The 15780-nt window shown below is 44.4% G+C and overlaps 1 protein-coding gene across 3 annotated transcripts; it reads left to right on the top strand.

Moving 5' to 3' along the window:
- The first annotated feature begins 140 nt into the window (after positions 1–140).
- On the top strand, positions 141–7255 carry LOC116221508 (notchless protein homolog 1-like). Of its 3 annotated transcripts, none has more exons than XM_031572321.2 (11): positions 141–220; positions 618–763; positions 1107–1324; positions 1682–1761; positions 1854–1930; positions 2332–2429; positions 2844–3036; positions 3504–3639; positions 3741–3787; positions 5762–5964; positions 7012–7255. In XM_031572321.2, exons 2-11 carry the CDS (start codon positions 626–628, stop codon positions 7238–7240), a joined length of 1419 nt encoding a protein of 472 aa, XP_031428181.1. In that variant the 5' UTR covers positions 141–220; positions 618–625; the 3' UTR covers positions 7241–7255. The 3 variants fall into 3 exon arrangements, with proteins under 3 accessions (XP_031428181.1, XP_031428182.1, XP_031428183.1); XM_031572322.1 differs by lacking the exon at positions 141–220 and adding an exon at positions 248–343; XM_031572323.2 differs by lacking the exon at positions 141–220 and adding an exon at positions 308–393.
- The last annotated feature ends 8525 nt before the right edge of the window (positions 7256–15780 follow it).

Genomic DNA, 15780 nt, shown 5'->3' on the forward strand with positions numbered 1-15780 from the left:
GAGTGCACTTGAACATTATTTAGTCATCTATTTACATCATTGCCACAAGGTGGCAGTCAGCGTCGCACAATCTACTTCCAGCTTCCGCCATCGCCGGTCGCATGTTAATGACGCAAGTACGGTGTAATTAAACTGCGTCCGTGTTGTGAATGGACACACGTGTGAACCAACTTTAGCTAACCAACTATATCTCAAGACAGCTGTCTGTTATACTAGCAGGGTATGTTCTTTCTAATAAACGCTTTCGATTAGTTCGCAAATTTGATATGGTTGCTCCACTCGAAAGTCTCCCATTCTATCCGCGTGTATCAACAATATCCTCTGTACAGTGTTGGTACTAGCTGTAAGTGAATTAGATAGGTTACGTAGTGAGCTACAACGATAGCTCGCCACGTAAGTCACATTAAGATATAACGTTATAGTTAGAAGACCTATGTACGAATCCAAAACGGTTAAGAGCACGTGGCTGATCATAGTTTATAAAAGAGTGCTTTTATACAAGTTAAATTTGGCAATTTTAGATTGAATCGTTGGCTTGACCAGCTAATGTGTCTCAAAGCTAACGTTACTGAGTCTCAGTGGTTCTCTTGCGTCATTGTCATTTTTTGTATTTGTAGCAGGCAGAATGAGTGGAGAAGAAGTGGAACGTATGCTGATACAGTTTCAGGATGAAGCTGGTGAGGCCCTTGGATCCCAATTCGATGTTCCCCTCGACATCACCCCAGACAAACTGCAGCTGGTCTGTAATGCTCTGCTCCAGAAGGTGAGTTAAATGAAGCGTCTGACGTCGATGGTCACGGATGGGATGCCATTTGCGTCACTAAGGAAAGACCGATGTTCCTCTCGCCACGGGGAAATGAGATCTGCTGCAGTCTGAATAAACCTTTTATCAAAACAGTTGGTCGACTGTAGACAGTTCAACGTCTCACTAATTGGCATGCTCCACGCAGTAAACACGACTAGTGATGCATCATGAAGGTGTTGCAGCAGTTTGCAAAATGTATTAACAATTTATGAACTGAGTTGTCTTCTGTTTACAGAGAGTAGTTGAAAGTTGAACACTGACACTGTTCTCACAAGCATCCCTTGCCTCTCTTTTAACACAGGAGGAGCCAGTGCCCCTGCTGTTCTTTGTGCGAGACGCAGAGGTGGTGTCGTCCTTGAGGACGTGTGTGCAGAGCCTGGGTGTGGAGACGGAGCAGGTGCTCCCCGTGGTGTACCAGCCCCAGGCGGTGTTCAGGGTGCGGGCCGTAGCGCGCTGCACAAGCTCCCTGGAGGGTCACACCGAAGCAGTCATATCTGTAGCATTCAGCCCCACCGGAAAGTAAGGCTGGGTCTGGACAAACAAAAGTGTTGCATGAGTACTAACCACTACCAGTCATGTCATGCTTGACTGTGAGTTGAGGAAAACTGAGGATTGACAGTCATACACAATAGATATTGACTTGTGAAATATTAAATCATCAAATCAAACTTCATTATATACATTTGCTTTACTTTTCTATGTAATGTTGTAATTATTTGGGTAATTTGTGTTACTGAGAGTGATATTTACTCATGCAGTCTGACAGAAAAGCTCATAGTAGTCTTCTCAGACTTATGATGGCTTCTCTGTCAGGCTGTCTAAACAAAACATCCTTTAACGTTCATGTCCTTTAAAAGGCGTATTGTTTTTCCACAGGTATTTAGCCAGTGGTTCAGGTGACACCACTGTCAGGTTCTGGGATTTGAGCACTGAGACCCCTCACCACACTGTCAAAGGTGACTAAACAAGCCTGCTCTGATGCTTTTGATAACTGCCAGGCTGTCTTTAAACCGGCTGCCTTTTAACCACCTGTCTGACTTTCCTCCAGGCCACACACACTGGGTTCTGGCTATTTCCTGGTCACCAGATGGCAAGAAGTTGGCCTCAGGCTGCAAAAATAGTCAGGTAATGGGTCAATGGGTTAATTCTCAAAGAGCTGTATATATGATCTTGATGGACAAGGCTTAAGCAAAGAACACCACAGTTTCTGTTTTGTTAAGAGTCTGTTGTTTTTGGATATTGTGACAATTTATAGAAGACCAGTCCTCTTGTGGGCGGCCTCAAACATTAATAGACATGGTGACAAAAGGCACCACAGTTGACCTCCATTGTCCCGTTTGTATGCTGGGACACCTGGAAGAACCTCAGTTCTCTTATAGTTATAGTATAGCCCTTGGGCTTCAAAGGCATCCACATTAATATAGGTCTGTTTTCTGTAATGTCCATGATGAGCTCAGTGGTGCAGCTTTGACATCTTTGCCGTGCCGTGTTGTGTTGTGTTACTGATAGCGGTGTGTCCTCTGCAGGTCTTCCTATGGGATCCAGTCACAGGACAGCAGCTGGGGAAGACTCTAACAGGCCACTCTAAGTGGATCACCTGCCTATGCTGGGAGCCTCTGCACCTGTGAGTTGAATACTGCTGCTGATGTAGTGATCAGCTTTACCGGAGCACCTCTGTGTTTTTCCAAAATGCCTGCGTGTTCTTTAAGCATATCCTCAATCAGGGAGTGTCAGTTATTCTTGGATAGCTGAGTCATCCCTGTGTTACAGTGCTAATGGGTAGCCTATTATTTTGGTTTAGCCCTGTACTACAAGTGGTGAGTTTTACCGTTGATGAGGTCTATAAACCTCACCACTTCGTCATTATCTTCAAACTCTCCGTTATGAATATGGCTTCAGATGTATAATCTCAATTATTTAAATGTGCTTCCCATTATTTGATTATTATTGTGCAAACCTGTGAGGACATGTCCACAAACCTGTGATCAGTGTAAGAAATGTTCTTCCTTTTGTTTGCTTATCGCCATCGTTGTCATAGGAACCCAGAGTGCCGGTACCTGGCCAGCTCCTCAAAAGACGGGAGTGTTCGGATCTGGGACACGGTTCTGGGTCGCTGTGATAAAATCCTCACGGGTCATACCCAGTCCGTGACCTGTGTGAAATGGGGTGGAGATGGGCTGCTGTATACCTCGTCACAGGACAGGACCATCAAGGTCTGGAGATCCAAAGATGTACGTATATCTATGGGGACATTTTTTACACATCACAAGATAGAATTAATTTAGATGATGTTTTCTAAACAGAGTTAAGGAGGAGCCCATGGGGATAATTGACAGCTGTCACTCACCCCACTTCTGCATTCCAGGAGAATTAAACCTGCCTAATCTGTTCTACGTCACAAGTGGCAGCATAGCAACGCATCCCACATCCTCCCCTTCATTTCACTAGTAGACCTTCACTACACTTGCTTTACCAGCCAAACCACCTAAAGTGTTCGCATGCGTTTGCAGTAGATAGATTGCTAGACCAGACCAGAACTCCTTACTGCTGCTTTAATTCCAGTGTGTATATGTGAGAGTAACAGAAAAGAGTGCAGTTTGACTGTTGTCATGCATTCTGAGCGGTTTGTCGTATATAAATGCCCCCAGGGAGGATTTTAATTCATTGGCATTTTGTTACCGTGGATGTTCCCTCATAGGGGGTTCAGTGCCGCACCCTCCAGGGTCACGCCCACTGGGTGAACACCCTGGCCCTCAGCACAGACTACGTGCTCAGGACCGGAGCCTTCGAGCCGGCCACGGCCACCATCAACGCGCAGGACCTCAAAGGCTCATGTATGTGGACACACCGTATAGTACATAGTGAATGTCTTCAATATGCTGGATTCATCTGTCTGTGTTCTGCTGTTAACTTGTCTTATTGTTAATCCATGCAGTAGAAGAAATTAAAGAGAAAGCCCTGGAACGGTATGACAAAGTCAGGGTAAGAGGGCTTTTCTTCCCCAACTAGTGGGATCAGTAAAAAGTTACAGGTCATTGTGATGTCCATAGCCATTGTCTACATAACCCACTGATTTACCATGTTAGCCTTATCATCATCATCAAAGCCCAAGTTAGCATTATTATCATCATCAAAGCCCAAGTTAGCATTATCATTAAAGCCCAAGTTAGCATTAACATCATCATCAAAGCCCAAGTTAGCATTATCATCATCATCAAAGCCCAAGTTAGCATTATCATCATCATCAAAGCCCAAGTTAGCATTATCATCATCATCATCATCATCATCATCAAAGCCCAAGTTAGCATTATCATCATCATCATCATCATCAAAGCCCAAGTTAGCATTATCATCATCATCAAAGCCCAAGTTAGCATTATCATCATCATCAAAGCCCAAGTTAGCATTATCATCATCATCATCATCAAAGCCCAAGTTAGCATTATCATCATCATCATCATCAAAGCCCAAGTTAGCATTATCATCATCATCAAAGCCCAAGTTAGCATTATCATCATCATCAAAGCCCAAGTTAGCATTATCATCATCATCATCATCAAAGCCCAAGTTAGCATTATCATCATCATCATCATCAAAGCCCAAGTTAGCATTATCATCATCATCAAAGCCCAAGTTAGCATTATCATCATCATCAAAGCCCAAGTTAGCATTATCATCATCATCATCATCATCAAAGCCCAAGTTAGCATTATCATCATCATCAAAGCCCAAGTTAGCATTATCATCATCATCAAAGCCCAAGTTAGCATTATCATCATCATCATCATCAAAGCCCAAGTTAGCATTATCATCATCATCATCATCAAAGCCCAAGTTAGCATTATCATCATCATCATCAAAGCCCAAGTTAGCATTATCATCATCATCAAAGCCCAAGTTAGCATTATCATCATCATCAAAGCCCAAGTTAGCATTATCATCATCATCAAAGCCCAAGTTAGCATTATTATCATCATCATCATCAAAGCCCAAGTTAGCATTATCATCATCATCATCATCAAAGCCCAAGTTAGCATTATCATCATCATCATCATCAAAGCCCAAGTTAGCATTATCATCATCATCAAAGCCCAAGTTAGCATTATCATCATCATCAAAGCCCAAGTTAGCATTATCATCATCATCATCATCAAAGCCCAAGTTAGCATTATCATCATCATCAAAGCCCAAGTTAGCATTATCATCATCATCAAAGCCCAAGTTAGCATTATCATCATCATCAAAGCCCAAGTTAGCATTATCATCATCATCATCATCAAAGCCCAAGTTAGCATTATCATCATCATCATCATCAAAGCCCAAGTTAGCATTATCATCATCATCAAAGCCCAAGTTAGCATTATCATCATCATCAAAGCCCAAGTTAGCATTATCATCATCATCATCATCAAAGCCCAAGTTAGCATTATCATCATCATCAAAGCCCAAGTTAGCATTATCATCATCATCATAGCCCAAGTTAGCATTATCATCATCATCATCAAAGCCCAAGTTAGCATTATCATCATCATCATCATCAAAGCCCAAGTTAGCATTATCATCATCATCATCAAAGCCCAAGTTAGCATTATCATCATCATCAAAGCCCAAGTTAGCATTATCATCATCATCAAAGCCCAAGTTAGCATTATCATCATCATCAAAGCCCAAGTTAGCATTATTATCATCATCATCATCAAAGCCCAAGTTAGCATTATCATCATCATCATCATCAAAGCCCAAGTTAGCATTATCATCATCATCAAAGCCCAAGTTAGCATTATCATCATCATCAAAGCCCAAGTTAGCATTATCATCATCATCATCAAAGCCCAAGTTAGCCTTATCATCATCAAAGCCCAAGTTAGCCTTATCATCATCACAGCCCAAATTAGCATTATCATCATCATCAAAGCCCAAGTTAAGTAATTGACTCATCATCCTCTCTCCCCTAAGGGTCAAGGCTCTGAGCGTCTGGTGTCCGGCTCGGACGACTTCACGCTGTTCATGTGGAACCCTGCGGAGGAGAAGAAGCCCGTGGCGCGCCTCACCGGCCACCAGGCCCTCATCAACGAGGTGCTCTTCTCACCAGACGCACGCCTGCTGGCCAGCGCCTCCTTCGACAAGTCCATCAAGATCTGGGAAGGACGCAGCGGCAAGTAAGAGCGTTCAGTAGCTTATAGCAGGGGTTTGTGTGGGAACTCATCGTATTGTCTAAGAGTGTAATTTTTATATGCATAGTTATCATATTTGTAATTTTGGTTGAATGCAATGAAAATGTAAAAAAAAAATTGTGATGGAATGAGAGTAGTATTTTCTCACTTTATGTACAGATGCATTTACATGATATAAGGAAGATGGCATTAAACCTCAAACTGATGACTTGAATTCATGTCAACCTGAAGATAATAGTTGACCTGGGTAGTTTTCTGAAACAAATTATTTTACAGTGAAAAAAATAATCTACCGTGAATAGCTTGGCGAGTTGAAGATGACCTGACCTGATGATGCATTTCTGTAATATTTTAAGCAAGATTGCTTTTTTATTTCAATCTTTTACCGTTTACCGTCAAAATGACAAAAAAGTAAAGAGCCTGAAGCAAAGTTTGGGCACTCTGCATGGTCAGCACACACAGTAAAACCCCCTTTGGAAAGTATCTCGGCTTGTAAACACTTTTTGTAGCCAGCTCCAAGTCTTTCCGTTCTTCCTTGCTAATGGCTACTAGTTCTGTGAGACTCTTGGGCTGTCTTGCATGCACTGCTCTTCTGAGGTCTATCCACAGATGTTGGATAACGTTTAAGCCAAATGCCTTTGCTTAATGTGGCCAAAAAGTTCTATTTTAACTTCATCAGTCCACAGGACTTGTTTCCAGAGAGTTCTATTTTTTGGTGCTCCTTCCTTTTTTCACTCGTTTCAATTGTACATTTGGAGATCAGTTCATCTTCTACTCCCTTAACTATTCACAGTGACCGCAATTTTGTCCAGGGGTGCCCAAACCCTTGCATGCCACGGTAAAAAAAGATGACTTAATTGAGATTGAATTTTCATCAGCCTGATCGTGCTCATGTTCCAGTTGTGTGATAATTGCTACTATCCCAGGTGTGAGGTCACATTAGCTTGCTCATGTTGGAATCATGTTCGAATTCATACCCTGTGCATGAATGTGTTGGTTGATTTGACCTCACCTCCTGCTCTCCTCTGGCAGGTACCTGGCGTCCCTGCGAGGTCACGTGTCGGCCGTGTACCAGGTGGCGTGGTCAGCGGACAGCCGCCTGCTGGTAAGCGGCAGCAGTGACAGCACACTGAAGGTGTGGGACGTGAAGACGGGCAAACTGCACACCGACCTGCCGGGGCACGCCGATGAGGTGAGGGGCTGGAGAAGGGCTCACCTGGCCGCATGCCTGGGTTCACCAATTAAAGTTCCTCACTTGTGACACTGACAATGTGCCTGGTCAAAGCTAGCGATCAGTGTCATATCCAGGGTGTACGCTCCGCTAGTTTCCTATGCTGTAATCTTTTTCAGAACTAGTTTGTTGTATGTTATAGGGGAGTTTAGACATATTTCCTATTTCAGTGAGGGCCTCTATTCCTTGTATGTGTTTGGTAACTCTGTGAAATGCTACAGGCCAGGCCAGTTGTATCTAACTAACTAGCTAAGGGCTTTTCCAAGACCAAACACAGAACAGTTGGCAAGTATCCACAGTTTGGTTCACATGGGTCTACTGGTGTGCTCCATGTGTTAAGTGTTTTGGGAATGTGAACATGGTATAGGTACAAGAACTAAAAATGATTGGAAAAAACTGTAACACATGGAGCACACCAAGTAGACCATGTGAACCAAACTGTGGATACTTGCCCCTATGCTTTGATACAAATGCTGGCAATGACACCTTCTCCAAATGCATGGATACCTGGTCCCATTCAATGTTCACTACCAGCAAAACACTGTAGAACTACAGCATTTTTTGCCAATGTTTAGATACTCTGTTCAGAACAGTTACAGTAACTTTCAGTTCAAAACCTTACTTACGGTAATTTAGATCACTGTAGATGGAAAGATGTATTGTTTAGACAGACAAATTAAATTATATGCTTAAATAAGAAAAAGGTATTCTTAATTTAGCAGAAAGTTTATTTAGATTATTTAGTTTGTTTTGGCTTGCAGACTTCTCACTATCTCTAATAGTAATAGAGTCTATAGAAGGGCAAACATAAATGTAACTGTTCCTGAAAAGTTGTTTCCACTATTACAGTACTGCTCTTTATGTAAGTAATAGGCTATCAGTGGAAGACAGTAATTGAGAATGCAATTCTTCAATTTACAGTAATTACAGTAAATTTGCCACACTCAATTTTGACATCTATTGTGAGAGGCAAACCGACATATGAACACTGTCTTCAGATACTTGGCTTGGATTGACGTATTTCCAAGATGCAATGCAGAGGAGAATGTTACCGTAAATGCGAAGTTCAAAACATATAAAAGTTTGAACACCAAATGCAGAGGACATTACTGTAGGGCTACAGCAGACTTCTAGTGGTATTACAGTACTTTGGTAGACTGTATCTTGTGTTTATGTATGTAATTTACTGCATTGGAAATACTGCAGTAAATACGTAGCATATTCATGCCTTTTTGTTGTAATGTAGTAAGCCTATATAGTGCAGTAACACATGCAATTCTAGCATATGGCTGTAATGAAACATATTTGCAGCATTTTACAAACTGTATTACTGTAGTCCAAAGAAGTGTTTTTCTGTGTGTGTTTTTTCTCTTTTTTTAATGCAACACTACAGTAATCTATGCTAAACTGGAGGACACAGCAACACCTTATAGATGCAATTAGCAATGCTTCAAGTTGTTAGTGTTTTTTAGGTCATTCTACTCTGAGAGGGAACATGTGTTAAAGTTATGGCAGAATTGATTGTGGTGTGGTTGTTGTACTGCATTTTGCACCAAAAGTTAACTGATATGCAGATGTGTGTGTCTGTAAAGCCCACTGTGTTAAGTCTTTGGGAAAAGTATCCATGGTATAGGTACAAGAACTAAAATTATTGGGAAAAAACTGTAGGAATAGGCCTGGCAGCTAGTGGGAACAATATGTGTGTACATCAGTTCTTCAAATAACAATATGCCATAAAAATGATAGGGTAAAAAAGACTTGCACAATGTTGCTTTATGTGTTAAGTTCATGGTTACCAAAAATAAGTCACACTACTACTAGACTGGGGGTCCTTAGCATGAAGGACCTTTTTTATTTATTTTCCTTTTTTATTCTCCCCCATCGCTGTGGTGTGTGTAAGTGTATGTCAGGAGGCTGTGGAGCTAGTGTGTGTGGGGAGCTAGTGTGTGTAAGTGTGTGTCGGGAGGCCTGCACTTGGATCCGGTGTACCAACACATCCGCTTTTCTCTCTGGGCGCCTCCAAAACGGGGCAAACAAATCACACGCTGTCTCTTCCTGCTGCTGTCCAAACGCTTGATGGTGCTGGCCGTGGTCCTGCTCGCTGCGCCAGTGTTCATTATGGGGGAGGAGAGGAGAGGAGAGGACAGGGATCAACCACACCTAGGCCCTGCTGCTGTCTGCTAGAATGACCCTTCAACACACATACACACACACAGACAACACACACACACACACTCACACACTCGCATTCGCACATACAGACACACACACACACACACTCACACACACACACACTCACATTCACACATCCACACACACAGACACACTCACACACACACATACACACACACACACACACACACACACACACACACACATACAGTCACAGCTATCATCGTGCCAAATGAGCTTCTCTGTATTAGGCGGGACCTTGGCTGCAAGCTTCTCTGTCTGGAAGAGAGTTGACGCACATATCCGTCCAGGCAGTTAGTTGCCAAACCATGTGGATATCACTGCAAGCAGCTGCCAGCTCAGAGGAGAGCCAATCCAGAGCCTGGGAAATCCAATCCAAGTGGAAGACAGGCCGGACAGAAGCCAGGCCATTCAAGCACACACACACACACACACACAGTCAGACACACACATTGTCAGACACAGACACACACACACACACAGTCAGACAGACAGACAGACAGACTCACACACACTCAAACACAGACACAGACACACACACACACACACAGTCAGACAGACAAACAGACTCACACACAGGCAGACAGACTCACACACACTCAAACACAGACACACACACTCAAACCTAGACACACACACACACAGTCAGACAGACAAACAGACTTACACACAGGCACACTCAAACACAGACACAGACACACACACACACATCATCACATACATGTGCACACACACACATTAAATTGCATAGGTGAACATGTGAGATGCAGAGTCCTGAGCAGAAAATAGTTATCATTGAAAAGGGCAACCCTAATTGTTTACATAATGCCGAAATCAATTATACAGTGACTCTGCTCCATCCAAAACAGCAAGAAACCTCGGGGTCATTATTGATGACCAACTGACCTTCACGGCCCACATCGCCTCTGTCTCCAGGTCGTGCCGCTTTGCGCTATACAACATCTGCAAAATCAGGCCGTACCTAACCCAGTATGCCACCCAGCTGCTGGTGCAAACCTTGGTGAGCTCCCGCCTTGACTACTGCAACGCCCTCCTAACGGGCCTGCCGGCTTGCGTGGTGAAACCACTACAGATGATCCAGAACGCGGCGGCGCGTCTGGTGTTCAACCAACCGAAAAGGGCACACGTCACCCCGCTACTCATCGAGCTCCACTGGCTGCCAGTAGCTGCTCGCATTAAGTTCAAGTCACTTATGCTTGCCTACAGAGTGCTTACTGGTTCTGCTCCACCTACCTAAATGCTCTTGTAAGGGCAAATGTTACACCCAGGACGCTGCGCTCGTCTAGTGAGCGTCGTTTGGCACTGCCGTCCGTGCAAGCACGGCAATCCAGACTATTTTCATTTGTAGTTCCACGTTGGTGGAAAGAACTGCCTAGTACTACCAGAGCAGGGGCGTCCCTCTCTACCTTCAAGAAGCTTTTGAAGACCCAACTCTTCAGAGAGCACCTCCCCTCCTAACTGGCACCTGACTAGCGCTTAACTTGCACTTCAGCAGTTACATTCCTGCACTTCTTTTTCCTCTTTTCTAGGTTGTTGTTTTTCTAATTCTCATGTAAAGTAGTATTTATTGTTACACCATGCTTTTTTATTGCTCTTAGCTTGACTGTTCTCTCCCTTGTACGTCGCTTTGGACAAAAGCGTCTGCTAAATGACTAAATGTCTGCTAAATGACTAAATGTCTTCTGTATGAAATAACAAACCACCAGCATTTTCACTTAGGATGTGTGTACTTGGATGACCACCACAGCTAGAACATGTCTAGTACCCATGGTGTTGCGCAGATGTTTGCACTGGGTCTTACAGTAATGGGTGACAAACGATGGCCTACTGGTGAACATGCCAGTCACTTAGGGCTCTGTGTGTTATCTCTGAGGTTTTCTAGAAATGCCTCTTATGCACTGTGAATAGCTACAACAAAACAGTGACTGTCAACAGAGGGAATGAAATATTTCAAAACCATCGTCTCATCAACCAAAACCATGAATTATAAAGGGATAGAACATTTTGCTGCTGAAAATGTGAGTATGATATATCAAATATTTCCGAATGAAGAGAATTTTTCAGTTCATGATTTTAAACCCATTACATGTACAGCTCCAGGCAGCACTGAGGTTTGTAGGGGTGAATGAAGTTACTATGGTTACTGTCAGGTAATGCATCACTTAGGTAAAAACTGAGCTATCACCATGATTGGTCAGGTGTGCATCATTGAAAGGGTTTATAAAACAGATATGCTCGATGATCATGAACATTGTATAATTTACAGACATCACGTGGGTCACGTGAGGGCCATGAGCATTGTAAATGGCTTCAATAATACATAATTATTACAAATTAGCATGATGAATCATTTTTGTATTTGTGTATGTATGTGTGTGTGTGTTTGTGTGTCCGTGACAGAGAAAGTGTGAAGATGTGTGTGTGTCAGTGACAAATATAAAGTGTATGTTGTGTGTTAGTGTATGTTGTGTGTGTGTTCAGGAGTGTGTGTGTGTGTGTGTGTGTGTGTGTGCGTGTGAGTGCATGGCCCACTCTTTTGTCTATATTTCTGTTTTGCTGCAGTGGGGCCGTGAGGTAAATTACCCTGGAGGTGGGCCACCTCTTTGTGCGGCTGGCTGGCTGGCGGAGAAGTGCTCCGCCAGAGTGAGTCATTCTCATGTGTGTGTGTGTGTGTGTGTGTGTGTGTGTGTGTGTGTGTGTTCTCATGCCTTATCTCCGGCTCCTCTCCCCCACTTGCCCTCGCTCCACTCGCCTCTCCCTCTCCCTCTCACACAGTCAACTCCTCTCCTAACCCCCGCCACCATATATCTCTGCTTGTATCCAGTCACTCGTTTTGGTTTCTCCTCTTTCTCCACATTGCCATCACATTGCCCCCCCCCCCCCCCCCCCCCCCACACACACACACTCACTCACACATTCTCATTTCTTGTCTCTTGCGGCAGATTTTCCACACCCACCTGACTTGAATGTTTTCCACATTCCAGAGTTCTCTGTTATCATATTTGGTGTATTTTCGGTCTTTTCTGTCTTTTAATTTTCACAGTTTTTTTCCAGTTGCTTTTGGACATTCCTCAGATCAGGCTTCATATTCTCAAAACTACTCTTCAACCTCCACACTATCGAGTCTGTTATGCACATCATATCAGCGATTACTCATTCTTTTAAACAATTGTCAAATGCTTTCCTACACTCATGCAAAAGAGTATGTACAATTGCCTGCAATATAGTCTTACACCCCAGATAGATAGATAGATAGGCATGATAGATAGATAGATAGATAGATGCAAAGATAGATAGATAGATAGATAGATAAAGATATAGATAGATAGATATGCAGATAGATATAGATAATAGATGCATAGATAGATAGATAAAGATATAGATAGATAGATAGATACGCAGATAGATAGATATACAATAGATTCATAGATAGATAGATAGATAGATGCATAGATAGATAGATGCATAGATAGATGGCTGGATGCATACATAAATGCATACATGGACTCAGAAATGGCTGGTTGGATGGATGTATGGATGAATGCAGTTATGTATGTATGGATGGATCATTTAAGTGCAGGCAGTCCTGGTGAAGGTCATCACTGGCTGCAGAGCACAGGCAGTCCTGGTGAAGGTCATCGCTGGCTGCAGAGCGCATGCATTCCTGGTGAAGGTCATCGCTGGCTGCAGAGCACATGCAGTGGCCCTCACAGTGGCACAGATGTGTGTTTCATTTACCCGATGAAGACATGGCGTGCTACCTCAAACACAATACACACTAGAACAGGAGTGTGTTTCATTTAGCCAATGAAGACATGGCGTGCTACAACAAACACAATACACACTAGCACAACAGTGTCTCTCCATTTCTCTACCCATTTGTCTTTGTGCTTAGCTCCTAAACCCTGAATGTGCAGACAGTCCTGCGTCATTTCCTCCCCCAGCATGGTTCTCTCTTGTGCAGCTGCCTGAGGTGGAACCCCAGCATGGTTCTCTCTTGTGCAGCTGCCTGAGGTGGAACCCCAGCATGGTTCTCTCTTGTGCAGCTGCCTGAGGTGAAACCCCAGCATGGTTCTCTCTTGTGCAGCTGCCTGAGGTGGAACCCCAGCATGGTTCTCTCTTGTGCAGCTGCCTGAGGTGGAACCCCAGCATGGTTCTCTCTTGTGCAGCTGCCTGAGGTGGAACCCCAGCATGGTTCTCTCTTGTGCAGCTGCCTGAGGTGGAACCCCAGCATGGTTCTCTCTTGTGCAGCTGCCTGAGTGCCTCTGCTCCAGTCCCCGTCTCTGGTGAGGCTGTGACGGACGCTCAGGAGAGAGATATCGTCTCTGGTGAGGCTGTGATGGACGCTCAGGAGAGAGAGATCGTCTCTGGTGAGGCTGTGATAGACGCTCAGGGGAGAGAGATTTGTCGGAGAGACAGCTAACCGTGGGGAAGCCTTCAGCCTCACAAGAGTGTTTTGCCACTCAACTCTCCAGGTGCCATTTCTGCATCACGGCAACTACATCGGCATTCGAGGGCTCAGCTGCTGACGTGGATGCCAACGTGCCCTCCTCAGGAGCCGGCGGCAGCAGCAACGACAGCAGCAACGACAGCAGCAACAGTGCAGCAAACGGGCAGATTCTGGCACTGAGGAGATTGCACAGGAATGTGTCTCTGCTACACACATACACACACACGCCAACACACATACACACACACAAAAACACACACTTGTGGTTGCCATGGCAACCTGGTCACCCCTACACACACACACACACACACACACACACACGCACACACACATGCGCAACCCTGTAATCATGTCCAAACACTACCCCCTTACACACCTACCTTTTTCTCTGCTCTGTCTTATCAGCACCTCATCACAGAAGGCAGTGCAGACGGCACAGACGGCGTGTCTCTACACAAGCACAGGCCACGCACACGCAAGGACTCAAGGACAGCTTCAGCTGATCTCAGACCAGTGCACACACACCGCTGGGACGTGGGAGCATGTCCCATGCTGCTCACACAAGTGTGAGAGGCCACAACCTGTAAGCCCTCAATGTGTGTGTGTGTGTGTGTGTGTGTGTGTGTGTGTGTGTGTGTGTGTGTGTGTGTGTGTGTGTGTTTCTCTTCACAGGCTGGTTAATAGCCCTCAGGCTCTTGTTCAGCAGCAGCCCGCTAGCGTTTCCCCCCAAATGGCCAGCAGCTCAAAGCCTGTCGGCCCTGGAGGAAGTAATTCTGTGTGTGTGTGTGTGTGTGCGTGTGTGTGTGTGTGTGTGTGTGTGTGTGTGTGTGCGTGTGTGTGTGTGTGTGTGTGTGTTTGCGTGTGTTTGTGTGTGTGTGTGTGTGTGTGTGTGTGTGTGTGTGTGTGTGTGTGTGTGTGTGTGGTTGAAGCCCCAGGCACTTCATGCACACTGTGCTGTCCAACACATTGTGTCATGAGCCACTGAAAGGGATAGCACATAAATCTCCCCCAGGGAGCCCTGCAGGCCTGTGGTAGTCTAGGGTTAGGGTTAGGGTTAGTGTTAGTGCCGGGCCTGTGGTAGTCTAGGGTTAGTGTTAGTGTTAGTGTTAGTGTTAGTGTTAGTGTTAGTGTTAGTGTTAGTGCCGGGCCTGTGGTAGTCTAGGGTTAGTGTTAGTGTTAGTGCCGGGCCTGTGGCAGTCAGTGCTCAGGCATACAGAGGGACACAGAGAGTCCAGGCGAACAGGGGGAAAATCCTCCCCAGGGTTTGGTGACGGCCGCATGAACTCACTGATGACACCTCTCCATGGTGGAGCTACTGGGCCAGATTAGCTAGATTAGCGCACGCTCTTGGTGGCAGGAGGGGACAGTCCGCAATTCGAATCCAATACATTTCATGTCAATTCCAGCTACAGTCCAGTAGGTATACATTCAGCATGTGAAAAAAACTCTGGTGTTCGTACCCAGGCCTTGCTCTTTAAATGGGCACAAAAACATAGTGGTTTGGGCAGTGCCGTAAACAATTCCAGCCAATCAACATGTTGCTTCACAAGCACTGAAGGGAGGGGTGCAATTTGATTTGCTGCTGAACTCAGTTATCAAATTATCAGTTATCATTCACCAGAACCATGGACCTCACCTTTATAGAGGTATGTTAGATGCTAAAAAGGATTTGACCAATCATATGTGGGCCTGACAGAAAGAAAGCTGTTGTAAACAGTATTAAACAGACACACTTCTCTGTCAGTGTCTTAAGGAAATGCAGCTGTGTTCTGCATGGTTTCATGGGTAATTAAGCCCTACTCTCATTCATGCCTACCACAGATTAGGGAGAAATTAAGAGAGGCTGTCTTCCAAATTGAGGACCCTTTTACAGTTTTTTCCAATCATTTTAGTTCTTGTACCTATA

This window comes from Clupea harengus, chromosome 8 (assembly GCF_900700415.2).
Source record: "Clupea harengus chromosome 8, Ch_v2.0.2, whole genome shotgun sequence".
In the NCBI taxonomy this organism is placed as follows: domain Eukaryota; kingdom Metazoa; phylum Chordata; class Actinopteri; order Clupeiformes; family Clupeidae; genus Clupea; species Clupea harengus.

Bases quoted from the DNA above. Each gene is read 5' to 3' on its own strand.
- LOC116221508 (XM_031572321.2), top strand. From the start codon at position 626: ATGAGTGGAGAAGAAGTGGAACGTATGCTGATACAGTTTCAGGATGAA. The intron at 764-1,106 runs GTGAGTTAAATG...CTTTTAACACAG, and splicing joins GTAATGCTCTGCTCCAGAAG to GAGGAGCCAGTGCCCCTGCT. The intron at 5,965-7,011 runs GTAAGAGCGTTC...CTCCTCTGGCAG, and splicing joins TGGGAAGGACGCAGCGGCAA to GTACCTGGCGTCCCTGCGAG.